Source organism: Miniopterus natalensis, chromosome 5 (assembly GCF_054644295.1).
Source record: "Miniopterus natalensis isolate mMinNat1 chromosome 5, mMinNat1.hap1, whole genome shotgun sequence".
Lineage (NCBI taxonomy): Eukaryota > Metazoa > Chordata > Mammalia > Chiroptera > Miniopteridae > Miniopterus > Miniopterus natalensis.
The window spans coordinates 32292239-32317620 of NC_142085.1; the positions used below are offsets into that span (position 1 = coordinate 32292239).

Genomic DNA, 25382 nt, shown 5'->3' on the forward strand with positions numbered 1-25382 from the left:
AAGTAGGCAGGCAGAAATATTTGTTGAATTCAATACACTCAGGAATTTGGTAGGTATGTATTTATTAGGCAATTAAAGTTTTGAGAATAGTTATATAGATGTAAATATGAATATATATAAAAATATAGTATAGACATTTTTAAGACCTTCAAAAGCCAACATTTTCTTATAAGTTAGAAAAGAATATTTATGAGTGTTTCAGGAAGATCTTGTATTTATCAAGTTACAACTGCATGCTAGGAAGTGTGTGCTGCTTTACTTATATCATCTCATAACGATCCTATGGGTTTAGGCCGCGGTAGTATCCCCATTCTGTCGATGAGAGACTGAAGTTCCAAGCAGTTGAGTATGTTGCTGAGTCACACAGCTTGTAAGTGTAACATACTTAGTGTATGTTGGTGTAACATAACATAGGTCTTCAGACATTGTCTCAGATTCTTTACAAGAGCAGTACTATTGTAAATGACATAATTGTGTTATACCATTCCTAAATAGGTAGGGTTCTTTAAGGATCAGAAGTTTATACACTTAAGCAGAAATGAATATCCCAATGGAATATGGGATGGGTCACAGAATAGACAGAAAGACTGAATAGGCTCTGACAATGTGAGGGTCCGGAACTGCAAGGCTCTTGGAAGCAGACAGTTTCATCAGGGCAGCCTCCTCTAATAAATGCTCTCTGCCGTTGTTCCAGTCCCAACATCTCAGCTGAGGCTCTGAGACTCAGGAGAGCTGATTGGGGAGAGGTGGGCAGGACATCTTGACTGATAGTCCCAACAAACTGTATTCAGTAGAATAAGGAAGCATGTAGTTCCCCAAAGCAAAATCCAATACAGGAATTTATATTGGGGATTGGATCTATTAGGCCAACTTAATAATGACATTTTAAATCCTGATCCTGTTACCCGGCTCATTAACTCTCCTCTGTCAAGAGTCTTTAGCAAACTTTATCATCCTGCTTTCAGTTTTCAAAAACACTTTGATTAAAGAATTGAAAAGAACTGAAATAATTCCAGACCCAAAGAACACCCCATCTAAGACCATCCTGTAGGCTAATTGGTGTATCATTCCCTCTTCTGATATGATTGTTTATTGGCCAATAATTGGTGCACCCTTTTTCTCTTCATAAGAAAATCTTAAGACTTTTTTTCAAGAAGCTTAATGAAACCTAGTTTCCCTTAATTTACCATCCTGGTCACCCTAAACTAAAGAAAGCAAGGTCAGCTTGAAATGACTCAGAAAATTCTATTGACTCATAATGATTACCATTTTTTATATTTTGTTAAAATAACCAATTGAAGAGTCCATCCTAAAATGTTGTTGTATATTGATACGCCAGAGATTTGCTCTGTATTGATACATCACACTTACACATATGTCTACAGATACAATAATTCATCTTCTTCAGGCATTTTTAAATATGAAAGACTTTTTGGTTCTCTTAAGTCCTTAGGCATCTCTCTCTCTCGATCACCATAGTTTTTCAGATATTGTAAGTGGTAGTCTATAATTATATATTTATTTTTAAAATTCCTCTACCAACACATTGGCTCTGTGAAAAGATCCTGGTGGCAAAATTAGTTTGGGAAGCATTGAACACTTTAGCTCCTTTTATATATCCCAGCTCTAAGAAGAACCACCATGAAGAGAACTCTTTAGCCCAGCATTTTTATAAGACAAATTGCCTTAGAATCTTTTCACTATAATAATTAGTCTTCCAAGAAGCAATTTTTTTGGAAATCAGGCTTACGCTGATATTCGCTGGGTCAAAATTGTTGAACTTGAATAGCCATGGACAAAGTTTCTGCTAACTCCAGCAACAGCAAGCTTTAGTTCCCTTTTTGTGTTTGAAGATGCTTCCCTTTGATGAGAAGGGATGAAAGGGTAGAAGCTTCTATTGTCCTGCCTTCTGTCAACCGTTAAAACTAAACTTTCTCCCCCATTCAATGGTCCCTATTCTATGCCTTTTCCAATCATATTTTTATTTAACAATTTATTTAAAAGTAAGCTTTTCTGGGGCTTTTCGCAATGCTTTTTCTTTAGCTACATAAGGAGTTTATCTTGTGAGCTCAGACACTTAAATTCAAGCCTTTTCAGATCGGCTAAAGGTTACAGAGAAGGCAATGGAAAGGTAATTCAGCTTAGATTTCCTATCTGTACTCGGGTTTGACATAGAAGTCAGCTCCAAGTCACTCAAGTAATTATTTCTCACATGAGTGCTTCCACTGACAAATAAAATGTTGGTAAACTGTGTAGAGTTCTCCAACTAATTTTGCTCTCAAAAGGAAAAAAATCCTTTCTTCTTCACAGCTTTCCCTTTCTTTCTCTTTTAAGTACTTATGCTATTGGTTGTAGGAACTCTGTGATCTTGCTGTTATTTCAAACTTTAATAACACTTCTCTTTTTATTCTTAATTTTTTTCCACCTCTTTAAAAACATGCTTCTAAGCCATTGAAGCTGTCTGTGTTCTTGACTGACATGACGTTTCCTTATTTATTTAAAATTTTCCATTTAAATATCATCATAGACATGTTTACTTAAATAGAAGCTCACCAGAATCATGAGCGGGCATCACTGACGAGGGTCATAAGTAGTTTTTATGTCACAAAAAGTAGTCTTTTCAAAGTGGATAAATTAAGTTTCTGAAAGTAGTGGCATAGCGATAGCTGTACCACTTGTCTCTGGCAAAAAAGTTCAAACAGAACTTCAAATTGGATCAAACCTCACTTGTGTAAATGACTTTGGTGAATTTCTCAGTCGCCTTATCTTTATATTCATTAGAACTTTTGTGGCAACTGCCAAACCAGTGTCCCTGGGCTGAAAAGCCACAACGGAGAAGAAGGGGGCGCTGGTGAGCCCGGAAAGTATGATTCTGTAGCCCGGAAGGTAAGAAGGCAGGCGGGGTGTCTGTGGGCCTCCTAGGCAACGCATAGTGCCTCTTCTCAGATCTGTTACTGCCCTGTCCTCTAGGGTGACTTAGGGCCACGGGGTCCTCCAGGAATTCCAGGCAGAGAGGGACCAAAGGTAAGGGAGCATCTTCTTCACTCTCCTTTGTGTGACCTCCAGCTCTGTGTGAAAAAAGAAAACCCATTTTCAAATACACTTCTTTTTGCAAAACTATTTTGGAAAACTGGTGTAAAGCCATTTGCAAATGTCATTTATTTATTCCTTAACTCTGCCAAATGACATGGCCCAAGTGTCCTGGGAAGAGATATTGTCATTGTTTTAAAAGATGGCAAGAGGATTGAGTGTCCTAGCTGAGTGTGTTGTCTTTTTAGGGAAGCAAAGGAGAGCGGGGCTACCCTGGGATGCCTGGGGAGAAAGGCGACAAGGTAAAAGCTTGTTCTCTCATAATCTTATTCTCTGACTGTCCTACTGATTCTCTTTATGTAACTCAACAAAAGAAAGACATCGTTTTCTCCTAGAGCTCGTGTTTAATGCTGCAACAAATAAAATCAAAGACTTAGGTAGGTATTTTAAAATGTTAGCACATTTTATTTTATTATTTTTTTAAAAATATATCTTTATTGATTTCAGAGAGAGGAAAGGAGAGGGAGAGAGAGAGATAGAAACATCAACGATGAGAGAGTCATTGATCGAGCCCACAACCCGGGCATGTGCCCTGACCAGGAATCGAACCCCAATTGCCTGGATCCTAGGTCGATGCTCAACCGCTGAGCCACGCCCGGCAGGGGCTGTTAGCACATTTTAAATATTAACATGGTTAGGTTTATTATCGATGGTCCAGTTTTTGAAATAGAGAAATTGAAGCCTAAAGTTAACGTATCACTTGCCGTGTTTCTATTTTCATGTAGCGGATGATAATCCCAACTCTCTCAAAATGAAAGCAAGGGTCTGGGGAAGGGGAGCTCCAGGGACAAATATCCCAAGGTAGCTTGTAGAATCGGAGAGAACAGTTGACAACCAGCCTAGAGATAAGAACAGCCCCAGGACTCAGCAAGACTTCTCTGGAACCCTGCTCTAATATGACTCAACTTCAGTGACCTTGGCTTGTCAGTGTTTCTGCTCAACTTTCAGACTCTTGGGAGAGAAGAATCTGGTTGGACTAGCTTAAATCAGCTGCCCACCCCCGGATTGCGGTTCAAAGTCAAATGTGCTTTTGAGACGCTGGTATAATTTCCTGACTCTGAGCCATGGTGATGCTCAAGATATCATTCTTTTCCTGCATAATTCACATTAACTCTTAGAAAAACCAATTAGGATGATGAATTGTTGTTAGTTTAAACCATTTTGATACTAATAATTCTTAATGAAAGTAAGTAAGCCATCTGGCATATATTAACCTTGATGTTGGTGCAGAAAATCACAACAGTATGAAGTAGATCTATTTTTGAGTTGCAGTTATATTTCACATTATAAATGATCATCACATGTTATTGTTTTTCATTAATATTGTTTCTATTCTAGAAAACTGAGGATTGGCTCTTGGTTCTTTTCCAAGTTAAAAATTGAAGAACAAAGAAATATAATATTTATTTTCATTCATAAATAAAACTGTAAAGGCATTTTATTTTCAAAATAAGTAAGAGCTATTGAGCTTTTGCTTCTTCATGTTCCATAGAAAGCTTCACTGAAGTACAAGCACAATATCTGATTTTATAAATAATCTAACAGCTTTTAACTGCCTGGATTCAAGGGGAAGGCTTCAGGGGCAATTGAGAAGCTAACAACAAAAAGATCAGGAAATAACTGGAATTCCATTTTTTCGAAGTGATTCTAAGTTAAATTTATTAGAAGTTAATTTTTATTGATTTAACAGGATATTTGGCTCTCTTGGTGAACTGAAATCATTGTTATCATTCCTCTGCTATTTTAGTGAGTTCTTTCCTAAGGACACCTTATGGATTATTTAAGAGTACACAACACTGTACACAAGACATTACATAGGGCGTTCCAGCAGGCTGAGAAGGAGATTCTTTTCAGTTGTTTTTTCACATCACACGAATACTATGAATCAACCTGAAGTATTGTACTAACTCAGTTGGACCATTTGCAGGAGGAGAGGGGGGCGGGGTGGGATGCAACAATGCAGCATTTGCCTCTCAGACATATGGGAAATAGTAAATACCATTTTGTCTTCTACTTGGACTCATATACTACCTGAAATTAAAATTTGTTGACTTAAGTAAATGAAACTGGCCAAGACTATATGCATTTCCAACTGGCTAATACACTGTACTATTTTAATATGTACATAATATCTAATCCTACCAAATCTCAAATATCTGTTCTACTCTTAGTAAAAAAGATAAAGAGGGACGCCCCTTCTCTTCTAATTATTGCGTCTTCAATTTAATCCATCTGGGAATTTAGACAGAGGAATTGCCTGTTTCTTTATTGCTCTTAGAAAAGTGACATTATCAATTTCTTGCAGATGCTGGTCCACAACTCAAGGTAGCAATGTGTAAACTGCTAATAGAACACACCTCTTACAGTCAGAGTAAATTCTTGCCTGAAATGCAGGCCTTCCTACAATATCCCAGGCCTTCCTACTATAATTAATAAGTAGGAAATGAAAATATTGTCAGTCATAAATTATCATAATGAATAAATAAATTTTCTTGGTAGCAGCTGAGCTAGGACTTACAAATGAAAATATCAGATCAGGGAAAGAACTTAGTGGTCCCTGAATATCATGCAATAAATTTTAATTTGTATTTTAGTTTGGCACTGTGTGCTAAATTGACTCTCCTACTCTCTAATATGTATTTGTATTCTTTAATGACCATCTTGTCTTCTAAAATTATCTTATTGCCCTTTATGCATCCATAGTAACTTTTACCCTTACTACAACATTTCAGTTTGTTCAGGAAAAGACTGCTGAGAATGATTTCTTTAAATTTATGGACTGAGGTTTATTTTCAAATTTAATGTGGTCATCAAAGGTTAATGAGCCCCAAGCTTATAAATTAGACTACCTAAAGATTCACTCAGCATCTCTAGACTTCAGTGTTGAAACTAAAAGTAGCAAAAATAGAATACATATGTACATGCATATTTTATACATGTACATATGGAAAGAATTTTATGAAGATGTATTTTGATATAAAGCAACTACAGGCATAATATTTATAATCTTTAGATATTTAGAGGTGCTGTTTCCAAAAGAAATTTGTTTTCTTTCCACTTATACACCTGTAAACAAGTTAATAATGGGGGGATAAAAAGAGCCAATACAATATCCTAATGCATACCATTCACACATGTACATGCTCATGTGCATGCACACACACACACACGCACACTCACACACAGCATTCCCACTGAGGATGATATTATCCTGAAGAAAGAATATGTCCACATTCTTTAACACAAGCACACATAAGATTTTACCCAAGACTCTTATTACATGAGGAATTTCAGCATCTTCAAAGGGATTCTTTCCAGCGTTTTTTCACATCATACCACATGAAAAAAACCTGAAGTAACATATGATCCCATTTGGCATTAAATAGACGGGCCTGGCAGAGCTAGGTCTTTAAGCTCGTCGATGCAAAGAACCTTGGTGCTCTAGAATCATGGTCCTATAGAAAGAACTCTCATGATAAATATGCAGTAATTTTGCCAATGTCACCTTGCCTAATATTTACAATGTGTATAAAAAGTACATATTTCATCACAATGAAAAGTAAAGGAATTTTATAACAATGAATGGTTTGGCAATACAAAAAGATCACTTGGTAAAGAAAATTAAATCCTGAAATAGTGAAACCATTTAATCTAGAACTTCATGCATCATATGGTTTTCTAAAATAACAAAACGGTATTTTTTTTAAAGCACATTTTTCTGACTTTAGAAGTCATCTAAGTTTATTATAGAAAACTTGGGAAATACACAGAAGCACTAAAAATAAAAGGAAGTTATTTCTGTTTGCACTGCCCAGGGAGAACTGTTGGTAATAGTGACAGTATGGTCCGTTCCTCCTCCACAATTCCAAAGCTCAAAGCCTATGAAAACCCTGGAAATTTTTTCCGAGTTTGCAGCAAATTCATTTGGCAGCAAAATATGACCTGAACTCACAAGGAGCTGGGCTATTTATCCCACTCGGTGAGAATACCATATGTTTTACTACAGAAGTATTTGTGTGTTTATTAGAGGATGCCAACTCGGATACCATTGGAAGTGTTCCATAATATCCAGTATGAGCAGTGTGTTACCTTTATTTAAAAATCTGAAAATTGAGAACTCTGAAACACATCTGACGCTAAAGTTTCCAGAGAAGGCATGATGAGCCTCTCTTTATTGTTCTCATCTCTTATAAAGTGCATTTATAACTTTTTAATAACTTGGATCTTATTCTATGTAACATTTTGCAACTTTTATTTTTCCACGCTGTCCAATAGTTTGTCTAAATATAATTTTAGGAGTTGAAAAATATTTCATATTATGGATTTTATGTAACTTATTTAACTAATATTCTGTTGCTGGCATACTTGGTAAAGGAACAAAATTAATTACCCAAGTAACCAGCTAATCTTGCCAGTTCTTCCTTGAATATATAAGTTCATCAACACCTATATCTGGTATAATTAACATTATTCCACAAGTCCGAGGAGGTGAGGGAAGGGATACCCATTTACTTTTATGCTTAAGCTATAAATGCGTTTCAAATTAAAATTCACCAATGAGCAAAATTTCTCCTTATAATGAACTGGCCAGCTAAATTAAATATTATATCATGAAATGTATTTCATTTTATCAGTAGCTAAAAGAACATTAGTTTGATCATATATTTTTTGATGGTGTCCTGCCAATCTGAAATTCTTATTTCCATGCTTTAAGAGTGCTGGATTCTCAGTGATGCTATTGTTGATGGGTGGCTCTGTGAGATCAGAAATGCTCTATGAATCACCAAACACAGTAAATTGTGTTTCTTCTTATGATGCATTAAAGCTCACCCTCCTTACTCTTTGAGAACAGGTATTTGTAATATGGCATATATCGTGTTAGTCAACATAGATGTTTAATTTTCAATAGTCAAAGTGTTTGATTGACTAAACTTTCTTATTTCCAAAGATATAATAGATTTTATAGTAGGAACTATCTCTTCTAGGGTCTTCAAGGAATTCCAGGCATTCCAGGTGCTCCAGGCCCTACTGGACCCCCTGTAAGTATTTGCTAAAACTGTTCTTCTCACAGTCCATATCTGCTGGAATGATGAGAGGTGAACTAATATTTCTTGTTGTTTTTTGTTCTCTGCACTTCTGCGTAGAATTATCCAGCTGTTGCATAGAAAAGTAGCCTCCACCATCCCAGATTTTCATTTAGTACTATTTAAGGTTGCTCGGAGCTGTGGAGATTAGTCATCAGAATTCTACCGGACCAGAAATCAGCCTGTGATTAAGCTAGTCTATTTGAATGAAAGTTGGATAGAAAAGAACATTCCATTTTTTAGTTGTAATTTTTTGGCATTAACCTTTGGAAGAGATATTTAGATGGTTGTACCCTTACATTCTTAAGTACCATAAACTGAGAATTTATTTTCTTCAGGGAAAAAATGGCTCAAAGATTACCAGGTCTAATTTATTTTCATTCTTATTTATGAATTAAAATACCATTCACTTTATTCAGTACCTTCTTTCACTGCCTCTCAGACACAATATCACTGCCTTTGTGACTTTGGTTATACAGTTTTCCTAAAATAGATTCTCTTTTCCTTTTCCAACTGCTAAATCCAATCTCTCATTAAAATAAAGTTCAAAAAAATAAAGTAAAGCTCAAGTCTAGTGCTTCCAGTTAAAATACAGGACATGCAGTTCAATTTGAATTTCATATGAACAATATTTTTAGAATGTCCCAAGTATTGTATTGTTTTTAAACCCTCACCCAAGGATGTGTTTTTTCATTGTTTTTTCAGAGAGAGAGAGAGAGAGAGAGAGAGGGGGAGAGAAAGAGACATCTATGTGAGAGAGAAAAATCAATCAGTTGCCTCCGGCATGCAGCTTGACTGGGGATCAAACCTGCAACCCAGGCATGTGCCCAGTCTGGGGACCAAACTGCAACCTTTCGGTGCATGGGCCACATGGGCCAGGGACCAAATATTTGTGTTTTTATTTCCTAAATACAACAACCCTACTCAAGTCTTAACTTCTCCAACTCTTCCCATCTTAGAGTTCCTATGAAAATGGTATTTACCACACAAGTAGGAATGTAATTACATTCCTTAATGTTTTGAATCATGGATTTGCCACAATTAAAATTTTATCATTTATGCTTTCACCACAGTTATGTAGAACAAACCTGGCTTTAAATTGTAGACTAAAATTAAAAATTAAGAGAAAAAGTTGTGAAAGGAACCATGACAATTATAGCTAACTCTATTCTCAAAAAAAATAATTAAAATGAAATTTTCTTTTCCTTTGGTAAATTGCAGATCACATAACTCAATATGCATATTGTTAATTCTGCAGCATCTTGAAGTATGTAAAATGTTGATCACTACCAAAATTATAGCTCATTTAGGAAGGCATAATGTTATGTAAATTGCCATTTAAACAGCAAGGCTAAATTCTTAAATGTATCAAAAGGTTCCAATTAAGGTCATTAAATGTGGTTGGCCAAGGTGAAAAGCAAGCACGAATACAAATTTTACCCTTGCAAGAGCTTATCAGCAGGGTACAGCTGCTGTATCAGCCTGAAGAAATGTAAGCTTGTAGGACTGATTTAATTAGGATTAAATGACCTTCAAAATGTATCAGTTTTAGACCAACTTTCAATACCCTTTGGCCAGTTAGTTGTTGTTTTCTGTAGCAAACTTAGTTTTGTGTTTTACAGGGCTTGCTGGGAAGAGCTGGACATCCTGGTCCCTCGGGAGCAAAGGGTGACAAGGTACAAAGGAAAAGCTTCTCTTCGTGTCTGAATTGGGGCTTAGGGTAGGGCCAGGGTGAGGCCACGTACAGCTACTCTGATAGCCGGCTTGGAAGCACACAGGTCCCAAGTTGGTCGGAATGAATACAGGACACATGCTCCTAGAGGAAAAGATGAAGAAACACTGGTGCCATATAGGGAAAGCCCAGCTGGACCTGGGGTCCTGGGCGTGTCCCTTTGGGAGGGTGGTGCGGGAGCAGCCCCTGAAGGGCTACAGGTACGGTGCCTGTGTCGGGAGTCCAGCCGCAGGGGCCCAGGCTTCAGAGAGCAGGCTGGTCATCAGGACCAGGATCCCAATAACCCAGAGCTTGCTGGGGAAACCGGGAAGCTCTGTTATTTGAGGAAAGCTACTAAGGGATCAGGACAGCTTGCTTCCTAAGGAGGCTGCTGATGGACACATGAGCGGCAATACAGGAGACAGACAGGAAGGCCACCAGGCTTCATAAGTTTACCTGACTTAGGATCTAAATGGGCCCCACAGTATGAATCCAGACAGAGCCAGCAGATGAGTGAGATAAGACTGCTACTCAGATCAGGGAAGTAAGAATCAAAGGTCCACACGAGGCATGCATGTGGCTTCTACCCTGCAATGGCCAAAATGGGCCAAAATGGCATCAAGGAACAAAGGAATCACAAAAAAATGTGAAATGAAACAATGTGCTTATTCTAGATAGTCTCACCACATATTTTTCTGATAGTATTCCAAGGAGCTTGCCCAACTCCAACAGCCTTTTTCCTCTGTTCTCTATGGAAATTATTCAGCCAGAGAGTTGCCTTTTGAAGTTAATGGAATTCCACACTGAGACGAGCTTTGGGGCACAATCGAGGATGAAAATACGACTTTTAATTGTGCCAGAAAAAAAAGTCTTTTCAGTAGGCACATATTTTTCCTTGTTTGTTGTCTTCTCACAGTTCACTAGAACTATGACATAATTCTCTGAAGGACACTGACCACAGTCAGTGGAGTATGACATGTCTTGGAAACATAGCCACCATCAAAGCAGTTTGGGCAAAGACACAATATACTCGCTGTGACTCAATCTCAGTCAGGCACATTGCAAGAAAAACTTCACAATTTATTTTTATTGATAAAGATACAAACAAAGGTTTTTTATGATACTTCCTTTTAAAAATGGGGAGATTAGAATGAAATCCTTTATTAAATTTATGGAAATGGACTGAAATCCCTCAAAATTTTGGGGCATGGTAAGGAGGAATTTTACCCTCTCTGAATTCTTTTTTAATGAACCATTCCTTCCATCATCCCTCATATTGAGGGACTTAAAAGATTCTAAAAGAAAAGTTACAGGAGAAACTTACTAAAGGCACCAAAGGGATCATGATACTTCTGCTTATTATGGACCAGTAAGCATCCTATGTTTTATAAAAATAAAAATGAAATCTATTTTTCAAGTTCCAACTTGAATTCATTTTTCACCAATTCCATTTTCAGTCTGCTTCTTCTGTAAGCAGAATGTCTGAGGCTGTTTAAATTGTATACAACATTTTCCTTAGACAGAGTCGAACCACAGTCACTCCTGTTCAGTGGGACATGCCTGACTTGGTTATAAAGTCTACTATTAACTTAGGAAGTGAAAGAAGTTTCTCCTCCTGCAGACACTAAAAAGGTTATCACTTCGGTCAAATTATGCAAATGACCCGTCTGGTTTCCCAAAGATGAAGGTGTGGAGGTGCAGCTAATGTGAGGAGCCGACCCAAAGAGCCATAGCTCATGGCCTGTCTCTTCTTGCAGGAGCTCCACTCTGCACCCCCATAGGGGACAGTTCCCCAAGCTGCACTCACAGTCCAGGACATGATCGTCTGGGTTGCTGGCTCCATCTAAAAATAAGCTTCATCTCTGGGGCTCCCACAGGAAGAATTTGAATCTTACGGGGTATAGAAAAAGGCATTTACCTTTCCCGTGGTCTAGAAATATATTTTCGAAGGTGAAAGAGAAGAGCCAAGCTGAGTAAGACTTCGCAAGGCTGAAACAAAATGACAGCCCATATTGATTTCAGAATAGGGCTGTCAGAGCAAGTACAATCTGGCTCATAAACCTGGGGTGGAAATGTCTAACTATTGATTTTTGGTCTGAATGTCCCTTGCAGGGCAGTGAGGGACCTCCTGGGAGACCTGGACCACCTGGACCACCTGTGAGTCATTTCAGGTTTAAAACTTAAATTCACAGTGTCTACTTAAGACTTCTGTATCTCAGAGGTCAGACTACATTTAGATGTTCTCAATGATAAAAAGTCAGCTGAGTTTTATGTATAAATATAAATGTTAGCCAATGTAGCTTTGGGAAGACCTGATATTTCCCCTTTAGCTCAGCTCCAATGGGAAGTGCTTGGGTTTAAATACTGCAGGCCTCCTTACTGTGGACTCAGGAGACCTGGGTATGAGGCCAGATGCTCCACTTTCTGCCTGGGGGACCCTGGGAAAGTCATTAAGCCCCAATGAGCCTCATTCACACAAAAATAGATGGGCTTTAAAAAAAGATCCCTCCCAGCAATGTGAGTAGTTGCAATATTTGGTATTATGCTATATGTGTTCATTGCCATCCATGATGTCTGAGATGCAAGGAAATTCTATTTATATAGCACCTAGTAAGTAAAATGTACAAGAGCCATCGCTGTTTTTATGCTCATGATTGAGACAGATGTGCACCTTGTCAGGGAGGCCGCGGAGAGAAGAGGCACCTCTCTCTGTAGCAAGTCTGCCCTCATGTGGGCCACGCTCAAATCGCAGCAGAGCTTCTGTCCACCCTGCCCCGCAGGAGCACTCGAAGAAGCCAGACTCACTGGGGAAGGGGCGGAATTCCTCCGTGGCTTTCTGAAGACTTCAAAGACATGCTCATAGTCTCTGTGCAGATGCAGGCCTTGCACACATAAATGAAGGGATTCCCACTCTGTTTTCCTAAACCTGGCCTTCATTTTGTTTATTTGCCTTCTCCCTTGACCAAGGAAACAGGGCAGAAAGCATTCAGGACTCAAATCCTAAAATGCACTCCCTCCCCCGCTCACATAACAGCAAAATATAACCAGAACTTGTGAAAGGGACCTATATTTTACAGTGAGCTTAAGAAATCTTCCTCTTCCCCTCAAATTCTCCAAAACTATTTATTCTTCAAGGAAGAGTAATGTTGTCTTTTTGGGGGGAAACTCTCCCCTTTTTGGGGGAGGAGGGAATCTCAGACAAAATTATCCTTCATCTTTCCAGGACTTAGCACACTAAAATGTAGTAGACATTCAGCAGTTGTCAAACGAATGAGTGAAGTGATAAAGGAATAAATGAATGGAGCATTTTCCTTCCATCACTACTGTTTTGAAGATGTAAGTCATGTCCACTGACCACCGTTGTCCTAAACCAGGGAAATGATGGCCTCTTCAACTTTGCTTGCACGTGGAATGTGGAAATCACAAAAAGGGAGCTGTAGATTCTTGATCGTGTGGAAACTTCTTTAAACATGATAAAAGATCCTAACTAAAATTTTTGTGTGAAAATGCCAAAATTCAATTTTTGAAGACCTCAAATGGGTTCATTACTCTGGGACTTCCCACTTACAGGCCAATTTGCTCAGGAAGTTCTTGTTCCCCTTTGTTGTAAAGAATATGCTTTTGTAGAAACATCCACATAGGGTTGTGAGTAACATCATCCCATTTAACCTTCATTTTCTATTTAGCATGAAGAGACTGTGGGGAAAAATTGCTTCCCGGTAGCCAAATTGTTCCCTCTTCACATCTTCATCAGCGGTACTGTGTTACAGCCTGCAGGTCAGCAGGCTGTAAACAGTTAGCATAAACTGGCAATTCAGAAACTGAATTTTAATGCACCAATAATATTTTCCTCTGAATGCATTAGTGTCTCATCAGTCAAACCTGAACATTAATCACACCCCCACTGGATGTGTCGGTGTGCTCCAGGTGGAGTTTACGCTCTTTTTCATTTTTTCCTCTGTATTTGCTTTTGAAGAGCCAAAAATAGAAACATTGTATTATTTTACTAATGATATTAAACTCACTTTCTAAAATAAAATAGGAAAAATATCTTTTTGTAAAAAGATAAAAGATTGAGATGCTAACTATTAACTTAAAAGAATAATTCTATGTCTCTCGGTTCTTTCCTAAGGGTGTGCCATTCACCGAAGGAAATGGAATGAGCAGTTTATATAAAATCCAGGTATTTACTTTTATAATTGTGTGAAATAATTTTTCAGTTATGGATTAATATAATTCTTGTCATCTTTTTTTTTTGAAGGGAGGTGTGACTGTTCCCAGTTATCCAGGGCCCCCCGGCCCCCCTGTGAGTATAGTTGTTTATCGCCAAACATACTTTAGCTGAGCAACCACAATTAAAACAAAACAAAACAAACACAACTCCTAAGTTCATACCAAAAAAAAAAAAACATGTTACAAATAGAACCAGAATTTTATGCTGGAGCAAATAATGAAACCAATTATAATAAAACCGAGAAAATGTATACAACCAAAATAATGAGAAATAGCATTATGCATAGCTGTGTCACTTTTTGCATTGAAAGCCTAAGAACTAAATCAATTTCCAAGCAATGGCTGTCACGGCAGTTCCATCAAGTTATGTTTCTTTATCTTATTTTTCAAATCCAAACTGTAGCAAAACAAAACTTGCAAATATTTATATGTGTATTAAAGCAAATCAGACAAAAATGCTTCACATTTCTGTAATTTTGCTTCAGTCATTCTTTTAAAAATGGCTTTCCTTTTTTTCTCATAGGGCCCAAAAGGTGATCCTGGCCCAGTGGTATGTATATTCCCATGTTTTGTGTCATTTAGAAAACAGGTCTTTATTTAAGTTTGAAAGCAGGGCACCAGGCAAAGATGCCCTGTCTCCTTAGATGGTCATCAGTAACCTGCTGGAGGTAGCAGACAGGCCAGGGAAGAAACGCCAGCCAAATGCTTTCCATTCATAAGATGCATCCATCCTGATGTTGTCACTGCCCTTGGCATTTGTCTCTTTCATCAGTGTGTTTTAAAATCACCCTGTGATGGAGAAGGCGCATATAAAGCTCCTGATAAATGAGACACTTTCTTCTAATAGAACAATTTCAATGATTGATTCCATGTTAAGTAGATTGTGGAAGAGAAATACTTATTGGAAAGAAATTCCTTAATATGTCTGCCATCTCCCCAGCAAAAAAAAAAAGCAGGAGGCTTGTTTATTTGCTTTGAACGTGAGGCAGTTATTCTGTAGGAGCTTGGTGTGCTGTCATAAACCCTCTTATTAGGAGGAATGTATCAGGAGGTTAACACTCAGCACAGAAAGAGACCATGTCCTCAGCCTCCCAAAGAATGATAATTGTTCTCAGCATCCTCTCAACCAGGGAGTGCCGCTGTGGGTGGTCCGCCAAATTCAATTAGGTTCCCTTCATTCCGGGGCAGTTTCTCCTGTCATGTCCTTTTAAAGCGTGTGTTCCATCTTTTATATTTCATTTGTATATCCTTTTAACTTCAGGGTATATACTTGCGCTCAGATGTACTTGAAACTGAAGAAGTAAACTTTCCAACCACTTTCCACTGTCATGTGAAAAAACGTAAAGCCCTTCCCTTACAGTACAGTTTGGTAAGACTAGATGAATGAATTTTAAATGAGCAAAAGAACCAAAAAAGAGTAGTCTTTTCAGGTTTGTATGGAACCACAAAAGACTCTGGATAGCCAAAGTCATCCTCAGAAAAAAGAACTCCCTGACTTCAAATTCAACTGCAGAGCTACGATAATCACATCTAAACGTATTTTCAGAGGAGGTGAATTTTTGTTACTGGGCACTATTATTAAAAGCCAATTTGTTTTCCCCTGAAAGTATGATTTTGACCAGTTAGTAGCATTTTTCAAACCCCAAATATATCATCCAGAAGTTTCCTTGGTTTTGCTACTCATCCAGCCCTTGCTTTATCTGTAACTTTTAAAAAATATGTGTTTTTATTGATTTTTTTAGAGAGAGAGGAAGGGAAAAGAGACAGAAACATTCATCAGCTGCCTCCTACATGCACCTCCTGGAGCCCAAGCGGCAGCTTGGGCATGTGCTCTGACCGGGAATCGAACATGGGTCGGCCCTCAACCAACTGAGCCACACCGGCCAGGGCTTTATCTGTAACTTTTGTTATGCATTCACCAACTCTGTCCTTAATTCTGATTTTAATTTTCTTTCATCTTGATAAAAATTCCCTCCTGGTCCTCCCTTCTCATCCTCACACACACACAGCATCCCCTCTGAGTCACCGAGGAGTACCTAGACTTCTCACTAGCTTTTCTGCAGCACTCGAGTTTTATCATTAATAACTGCAGATGAAAGTGAGAAGAGCTTTTTTAAAAAGCATTATAATAAAGAATAAATTATAATTCACTTGGGTTGGAAAGTGGGTGGCAACAAAAATGCAGACATATTTGAGTAGAATTTGAAGAGATTAAGCTTCAAATTTCTTAGCTGCAACAAAGGATAAAGAATAAAAACTGATTAGAGGACATTCCTTGCTTTTAGAGAGGTGAATTAAGTGAGTGAAGCACAAAAACAGAATTTGGAATCATGAAATTAAATCCAGTGTAAACCTTCAGATTTATCTTAGATAAAACTTGGAAAGTACTCTTTTGGACTCTTTGTCAGCACCACCATGCAACTTCCTTCATTTCCCACCAGTTTTCCAGTATGAAGAAATAATATTTCATGCCATAGGAATAAGGTAGGAAAGGTAGAATTTTAGGTTACCAAGTAGAAGATGAAAAAGTCAGGTTGAGGTGGGCAGGGGTAGCTTTACTCTTGGAGAAGCCTACAAATCCCATGGCACGAGGTCACCTGTTTCTAATCTGTCTGTAAACCTTTATAGATGAAAATTACCCTTAATTGAATTAATTATCTTCAAGGGTTCCATTTCATTTATTTGATGTACAATTTATAAGTGGCTTTCAATTAAATATTTAATTATTAGCTATTTTCAAACAAATAACAATTGGCTGAGCACCTTCTTCTGTCTTAGGGAGTGTTGGGAATGTCAACAAAGAGAATCAAAGAGCTCCTTTGTCAATAACCACAGGACTCTTTTACAGAGCTTTTTGCAGAAAGAATTTGGATATCTTTTTTTCTGATTGACAGGTTACATAGTAATAGAAATTTTAAAAGGTTTCTGAAGCAGAAAAATTATCAATGAGTCTGTTTCTGTTTTGATGGTTGCCAGAGGGGAGGAGGGTTGGGTGGATGAGTGAAAAAGGTGTAGGGATCAAGAAGTACAAATCGGTAGTTACAAAATAGTCATGGGGATGTAAAATTCAGCATAGGGAGTATGGTCAATAATATTGTAATAACTGTGTGTGGTGCCAGGTGAGTACTTGAAATATCAGGGGAATCACTTTGTAAATCATATAATTATGTAACCGCTAAGCTGTACTCCTGAAACTAATATAAAATAATATAGAATGTCAACTGTAACTAAAAAATAATTTTTAATTGAAAAAAATTGAAGAAAAAATATTATCAAGTTCACATGCTACCCACTTTATCTCTCTTGATTTAAAAGTCCTAATATTTATTTGTTCAAAGGGAGCGGCTCCCTTCACTCTAACTTTTCTAAATGTGTTCCTTGAGGACCTAAAGTCTCTAGTTAGCTTGAGACCACACACTAGAATGTGTAATTTTTTTTTAATGGAAATGCTTACCCATCTCCTCTCAGTGACCCATCAGTTTGATCAGTAACTTTTAAAATCATTGGAGATGCTGCCCCTGGGGCCACCCCCTCACAATCCATGTCCCTCTGCAGCTGCAGAGAAGACCAGAGGGTGACAAACTCTGCTTTGAGGGCTCCAACGTCACCTGCTCTTAAAGGGCTCAGTCTCACTCTCTGGTAATCTAGCAGCCCCAGGTACCTCGAAAATTGGCAAACTTCCTTAAGACACAGCCTTTCCTTCTAATTCTTATTGTAACTGGAGTTATCGCCACTATAGGATTCATTGGGATTAGATTCCTAATCAGAATAAAAACAATCAGAAAATGGACTCCTACTTCCCCAGGGAATAATTTTATTCTCAGACTGTTTTCAAACACCAGATGCAAGAATACAAATGCTTGAAGACAGAGCGTGCCATTTCCTTGCTAGATTACCAATCAATGTTTGAGGGAGTTTTTTAGGCCAAAAAAAATATTTTTGCCTCTGAAAATATTTTGCCTGCTTAAAATCCTTTTGATCATTGCTCTTGAGCTTCTTCTGTTCATGTTTAACAGGGAGAACCTGGTGCCATGGGTTTGCCAGGACTGGAAGGATTCCCAGGTATAAAGGTCAGTACCAGGGTGAGAAATACAGCCGCTGATTCAGCACTCAGACATGTTTCCTGTGCGCCGTACCAGGAGCTGGTTTAGGTTTGAGGGAACCTAAAACATGAGGGAACAGAACAGACGGAAATCCCTAGAGGAGACAGACAATGAATAAACACAAATAGCTAAGTAATATTGTCGGTAAGTGCCAATGGGGAGAAAAACAGCAGGTTAAGGGACTAGGAGTGCTGCAGGGGAGTCAGGGGATTTTTGAACAGGTGGGTCTGAAAAGGTACGAGCTGATCAAAGACTTGAAAGAGGTGAGGGGGAGCTAGCCGAGTCTTCCTCAAGTCTGCAGGAACAATGTCCCAGGCAAGATGAGTAAGTTCCGGAGATCTGATGTGTGGCAGGGTGACGACAGGTAACAATACTGTACCGTATACTTGAAATTTGCTAAGTGTTCTCACCACACACACACACACACACACACACACACACAAAGCGGTGGCTATGTGAGGTGATGGAGATGTCGATTAGCTTGATTGTGGTGATTATTTCACAGTATATACATATATCAAGTCATCAAGTTGTACGTGTTAAATACATACATTTGTCGAAAAGGGAACAGCAGGTCTAAATGACATGAGCATCCATGCTCCATTCAAGAAGCCCAGGGGAGGGAGCGAGGGGAGTGTGGAATGATTAAGCTTTGTCAAAAGGGAAGATCGAGGACTGAGCCCTGAGCCCTCCGACATGAGGAGATCAGGAAGAAAACGAGGAACCAGCGAGGGAGACTAAGATAAGTAACCAGGGAGGGAGAAAGATAATTTGGTGTCCTGAAAACCAAGGGCAGACGATGTCAGGAGACGGCAGTGATCACCTTTCTCAAATATTGCAAATCGGTGAAGTGTGATGGGGATGGGACAAGTAGGATGGTCAATATTGACCATTGTGTTTAGCAATATAGAAGCCATGTATCACCAGAGTAATTATTACTGATTCATTCCATTGGTAGCAACTGCTGGACTTAAATGGGTTTAAGAGAGAATGAGGGGGAAAAAAGAATTAGGGACAGCAAATATAGTATAAACAATGCTCCAGGAGTTTTGCAGCAAAGAAATGGGCCAGTGGCTGCTGAAGGAAGTAGGGCAAGATTTTATAAAATGTATTGTAAGACACTAGAAATACCAGAATGTTTTGTATGATAAAGGGATAATCCAGTAGAAGGTAGAGGGGGGTGGGGATATAGGAGGAAAGGGAAGAACTGCTAGAACATCTTCCCTAACTTTCTAAGAGGGGTGGGGACCTAGTGCATAGATGGAGGGTTTGGCTTCAGAGAGGAGTCTGGATAGTTCCTCTGTGGTAACAGGTGGGAAAACAGAAGCATGGGGGTACAGCTGCTGATATGTGGGAAGGTGAATCTGTTGGAGTCTATAGACCTTCTTTTCTGATTACTTAAATTTTCTGAGATGGAGGAAGCAAGGTCATCATCATCTGAGAGTGAAGTAGGGAAAAAAGGTTGGAGGTTTAAGCGGAAGATCTAGGAGAGAGTGAGAGCCCAGGGACCACAGAGTGTGATGGCGGGGCAATCCTAGAGGCCCCCTTAAGATTCACGATCGTGAACTGAAGTGAGACTGACTGGTCAGCAAAATCATGTGTGCTTTTTCAGCCATGTACAGGCTTCCAGTTAAAGGTGCAGAATAGGAAGGGAGTTGTATTTAAACAAGGTTCCAGTTTTGACAAATGAGTACTGGAAGCAGCAGTGGGTCAAAAGAGTTACCAGTATCCACAAGGGAGTGATTATAACAAGTGACCGTGAATTTAAACTAGATAAAGGAGAGAGGCCACCCAGGGAGTGAGGGTAATGAAAAATTTGTATCATCAATGGATTAGAGGCCTTGGTGGCATCAAATGTTGCGGCGGTTCAGGTACTCAAGGGAGCAGATTGTAAAGATAGGAGACGGTGGTCCAAGGTTGGAATGCGTGAAATTGAGATTATGGAGGGGGATGCAGTTATTGCTATTGACAAGGTATAACTTTGGAAATAAGAAAGAAGCCGGATCACTAGAGGAGAGTATTTCAAAGAAATCAGAGAGTTCTTTTAACGTTCATCTTTATCAAATATGCAAATATTTCCATTGAATGAAAAGTTCCTGTATGTTCATGACAAGGGTAAAAATCCCCTAATTTAAAAAGAACAGAGTGAAACTAACAAGAATTACCTGTTTTCATTGTTTGCCCAGGTTTCTATTAATTCTTTTTCTATTTGACTCTAGCTATGCTTTATAAAGTCATTACTTCTACCTTATATGTTGGAGTTTTTATCTAGTTCATCTTAGCCTTTCATTTTTACGTTTACTCTTATTGTATATGTAACTTAAACTCTTATGTAGTCAAATATAAAACTATATTCCTTTATGATTTCCTGTTTTGCTTTTGTGCCCTAAATGACTTTTATTCTTATGAGCAACCACAATCACTTATATTTTCTTCTAGTTATTTTATACTTCGTATTATTTTACGTTCTTACATAATCTACATGAAATTTATATGGAGTATAAAGAAAGGAATCAAACTTTTTTCAAAGAAACTATTCAATTATTAGCATTATTTGTTGAATAATACATCCCTTTCTATACTAAAATCCTGTTATAAATGTTGGTCTATTTCTGAGGTTTCTGTTACTTTGCACTGATATACTGCTTAATCTTATGCCGACATTCCTTTATTATATGTTTAAATATTGGTATTGTTAATCTTATTCTTTATTTAGTTTTTATCTTTTACCCTCTCATTTATTTATTATCCCGAGTAAACTATACTATTATTTGATCAAGTTGCAGTTTCATAAGAATTGGATTAAATTTATAAATTAGTTTCGGTAGCAATGACACCTTTACAACATTGTTTTGCCCTCCAAGAACAAAACATCTCTCTCCATTTAATCAAGTCTACTTTTATGTCCCTAGAGGAAGTAATGAAGTTTTTTAATGTAGGTTCTGCTCAGTAAAAATTGCCATTTTATTGTCCCATCTATAATCATTACTATTTTTAGCATTGTCAGCTTTATCTAAAACACCACATTGCCTTTGGAAAAAATATTGAGTCACTCTACTGTTCAGAGCAATTCAAGGGATCTTCTGATGGACCTAATGAGAACTACATAATCCCTGTTCTAAATATTTTATTCTAACCCTACATCCAACGAGACAAGTGTAGGAAAAGCTTTTAAGTAGAATTCAATGTGCTTACTCTTTTAAGTACTGGTAATGAATTACTTTCGAATACGTGGAATAAAAATATTGACTAATTTTTAGCTGTAAGTATCTATAGAGTCCTATTAAAAACAGGTCATGTAAATTTCTTTTCATTAAGATTATTTGCTTTAGTTTTATGGAGAGAGAAAAAGAAAGCTAACAGGTTCAGTTGGCTACTCATTTTGTTATTTTCCCATCTACCCTCTTGCTTTACACCAGCTGATAATGATAATATTTATCAATTCCAAAGAAAAACTTTACCAAATTTAGATAATTATTTGAGTTCTAATTTATAGGTAAAGATTTTATAGATATCATTATAAGTACCAATTTTTTTTAAACCCCAACAGGGAGATCGAGGCCCAGCAGGTCCCCCAGGAATAGCTGGCATGCTGGTGAGTCCAAATTATCTCACGTTATTTTCTGAGGTGAACAGTTCTGTCTCCACAGTAAACCTACAGCTGGGGATCGAGAAGAAGTAGGGAGCATGTGGTAACTAACTCCTATGACACCAAGTTCCCGAGACCTGCAGTTTAAAAAATAAAACCACCTGCCCTTCTCCCACCTCAAGAATGTTCCTTTCTTCATTTTCACCTCTTATTTTTTTCTTATTTTTTTTCTTCCCAACTCACTAAGTGGGGCGGAAGGAGCCCACTTACCTGTGAGGATACATTAACATACAAGCACAGCTTTGAGAAGTTTGTTTTGTTTCTCTGCCTTTGACATGTGTCAGGGTTTCTTGGTTCTTTGAAGGCACAGCTCTCATCCTCAGGCATGCAGTTCAAGTTCTTTGCATTAAACGGCAATCTGCCTGAGATTTTCCTCAGCCCAGTGTTATTAGCTGAGCTTTATTGCTGCTAATGTTTCCTCATAAACTAGCCCTTCAATCATATCAATCATTTTTGTTGCTCTCTGATGTCAAATGTTTTAATCTCATCAAGGTCTTTTCAAGTGAATAGAAAGTGCTCCAGGAAAGGTTGAAATCATTTCTCTGAGCCCTCGGGATCATTCTGGTCTTCATTCATGATGCTCTAATTAAAATTTTGTGGTCATGCTTTATGAATAACAGCCCATTTATCCCCCTGCTCGGCGCCCCTGCCGTGTAGGTGCAGGATAGGAAAGTCAATGGAAACCATGTGCTTGAACATGAGAAAGATAAAGAGGCCCTACCAGCACCACCCTGCACCACCCTGCACTACCCAGCACCACCCAGAGCCCCTGCCTCCAGGCACTTTCCTCCCCACCACCATCCCACCACTTAAAAGGCCAGTAGCCACATTACTTCACTCTATTTAGTTGCTAAATCTAATAACAACTATTAAAGCCCGTCCACAGTCCACAGAAAGTCATCCTTTACAAAGGATGATGTCTATTGAGCTGTTCTAGCTCAAGTTAAAATATTAGTATGATTGAAAAGTAGCACGGAAATATTTTCTTTAGCGAGCACTACGGAATTTTTTATACAAGAAAGTGCTCTTTTTGAAAGTTGGCTCACACTTTATCTCATTCCTCCCCCTCCCCCCTCACTACCATTCCTAGCAACGGATTTGGAGCTCAGTTTCTGGAATTGCCCCGAGTCCCCTTACAACCTGCACCTCCACTGTTCATTCACACCCCGTCTTTGTTTCCACGGGGCACAAGGAGGCTTAATGCCCCGCTGTAGTCTCCCAGGTGTGCTACAGGTCACTTTTGACTCTTACCCTAAATTAAATCTTTCTTCAGAGAAGAAACATTGACAACCTTTGAAGGTATTTAAAAGATACCACATACTCAATCCAAATGAAGAATTCTAAAGAGATTTTTGAAGGCTGCAGAATGATTGAAATAAGGGGTAAAATACAGTTTTCTTATCTCATAGTTAAGATAAACTGCCAATTACAAAAATCGAGAAGGGGTAAAAATTTTGCTCCCTGAAAATACACAGCGGTGTAATTAAACACACAGCAGTTTTTTATAACTGGGCCTGATGATGGCTTAGAAAATAAAATAGTTAAAAGATTCTGGAAATAGTGGTGATAGTTGCACAACAGTGTGAATATCCTTAATACCCCTGGATTTTACACTTGAAAATGTTCAAAATTGTAGATTTTATGTTATGTAGACCTTAACCACAGTAAGAAAACAATTTTTAAAGTGATTGTTCTGGTTGAAACGTACCTGGTCAGACCCATCATGGTCAGTCTGCTGAGTACCGAGGGAACCAAATCCTGCACTTCCCAGAACAAACCAGGCTCTCCCTTCCTAGTACACTCAGGCCAGGCCAGGGGTTTCTCCAGGCCTTCTTTCTCCCCCCTCCTGCAAGGCTGGCATGTGGGGACGCAGAAGGAAGCATCTGTCAGGGCTGGCAGTGGGTAGGGCCTCTGGTCAGCACGCACCCCTCCACCCCCACGCCTCTGCTCTCTGAGATCTTTGGGATTGCTGCTGCCCACTCTCAATGTCCCTGATCTGTTTGTCTCAGATATCAAGGCTCAAGCACTCTGTCCCACACCCAGACCCTTTCGGAGGTTGGCCTTCTCAGCCCCAACCTCAGGAGCTCCTGTTTGCCCACCGGCTAAGGGAGGCCAGGGCTGCTCTCTCAGGCCTGGCGTCTGCCGAGCTTCGCTGCTCAGCCATTTCTTCACCTGGGAGAGGGTCTCCTCCCAAAATTCTAAACAGCAAGTAGGGGAAAAGCCCTCCCTTTTTAGATTCCCTCACATTAGGTCCAAGGGACAGAAGACATCATCTTCATGCCGAGCCTGGACACCTTTGCACTTTCCCACCCCCAGACCCTGCAGGACCATCTTCCTCACCCTGTGGTCTCTCCACCCCAGGGTTTTCCTGTTGCCGATGCTCCAGGCCATATCTATTGATGTGTGTCAGAACAAATCAATCCTGTCCTCTCCCTTTCAACAAAACACGGCTTTCGAATCAGGCATGCTCTTTGTGGGGCTATCCTACTATAAACTTAGAAATGCTCTTGTGAAGATCAGAGGTTTCCTTGACCCCCTGTGCCCTCCCACCCCCTAAAGTAAAGAACTACCAGTTCAATAGGCACTAGAGGGATTTCCAGAAAAGAGGATGCATTTGTTTAATATTTTTAAGACTCTTATCCTTCCCTCCTACCCGCCCGACATACACACACATGCACTTTCAGAGAACTGGACCCGGTCCTTACCTAAGCGCCTGCAGGGTTGAGGCCGGGTCCCCGGGACTCTGTCCCACTAGGAGTGCCATTTAAGTGTAGAGAGCCTCAGCCCTGGCAGCGCATTAAACTCACGGGTGGGGTGGGGGCTTAGGCACGTGGCATCATTCAGTAATTTGACTCCTAACATGTCTCCTTGGTTTGAATTCCCAGGGGAAACCTGGAGCCCCGGGGCCTCCAGGAGCTCCAGGGGAACCGGTGAGTTAGTTACCAACAGTTGTACTTGTCTGTGCTCCATGCAGTTTGTTGTTGTTGTTGTTTGTAATTTCTTTATTATTGAAAGTATTACAGATGTCCCATTTTTTCCCCAATACCCCCTCCTACCCTGGACCCTCCTCCCCTTCCCAGGCCTTCAGCACACTATTGTCTGTGTCCATGGATGAGGGACCTGGAGAGTATTATGCTAAGAAAAATAAGCCAGTCAGAGAAAAACAAATATCACATAATCTCACTCATATGTGGAATCTAATGAACAAAATAAACTGATGAACAAAATAGATTCAGAGACATAGAAGCATGGAACAGACTGAAGGATCTCAGAGAGAAGGCGGGGGTGGGTGGGTGGATGGGAAGAGATTAACCAAAGAATTTAGATGCATATTTGCATGCAGTTTTAAAGCTTTTCTTGGCTATTAATGCTCGTGAACTTGTCTGCAGGGTGAGAGAGGACCTGTTGGAGACATCGGTTTCCCTGGACCAGAAGGACCCTTGGGAAAGCCAGTAAGAACTTCTGCAGTTTAAAATTTGCCAGTTTGAGAAATGTTTTAAGCATTGCCTCTT

The 25382-nt window shown here is 39.1% G+C and overlaps 1 protein-coding gene across 1 annotated transcript in view; it reads left to right on the plus strand.

Moving 5' to 3' along the window:
• Nucleotides 1-25382, plus strand: part of LOC107523877 (collagen alpha-1(XIX) chain) — a 67814-nt gene that overhangs the window by 8798 nt on the left and 33634 nt on the right. Inside the window, exons 12-24 of the mRNA XM_016195552.2 lie at nucleotides 2782-2886; nucleotides 2971-3024; nucleotides 3279-3332; nucleotides 8076-8129; nucleotides 9797-9850; nucleotides 11998-12042; nucleotides 14018-14068; nucleotides 14147-14191; nucleotides 14642-14668; nucleotides 18135-18188; nucleotides 21772-21816; nucleotides 24756-24800; nucleotides 25260-25322. Of these exons, the coding sequence (XP_016051038.2) occupies nucleotides 2782-2886; nucleotides 2971-3024; nucleotides 3279-3332; nucleotides 8076-8129; nucleotides 9797-9850; nucleotides 11998-12042; nucleotides 14018-14068; nucleotides 14147-14191; nucleotides 14642-14668; nucleotides 18135-18188; nucleotides 21772-21816; nucleotides 24756-24800; nucleotides 25260-25322 (696 nt within the window). The remainder of the gene's footprint in view (nucleotides 1-2781; nucleotides 2887-2970; nucleotides 3025-3278; nucleotides 3333-8075; nucleotides 8130-9796; nucleotides 9851-11997; nucleotides 12043-14017; nucleotides 14069-14146; nucleotides 14192-14641; nucleotides 14669-18134; nucleotides 18189-21771; nucleotides 21817-24755; nucleotides 24801-25259; nucleotides 25323-25382) is intronic.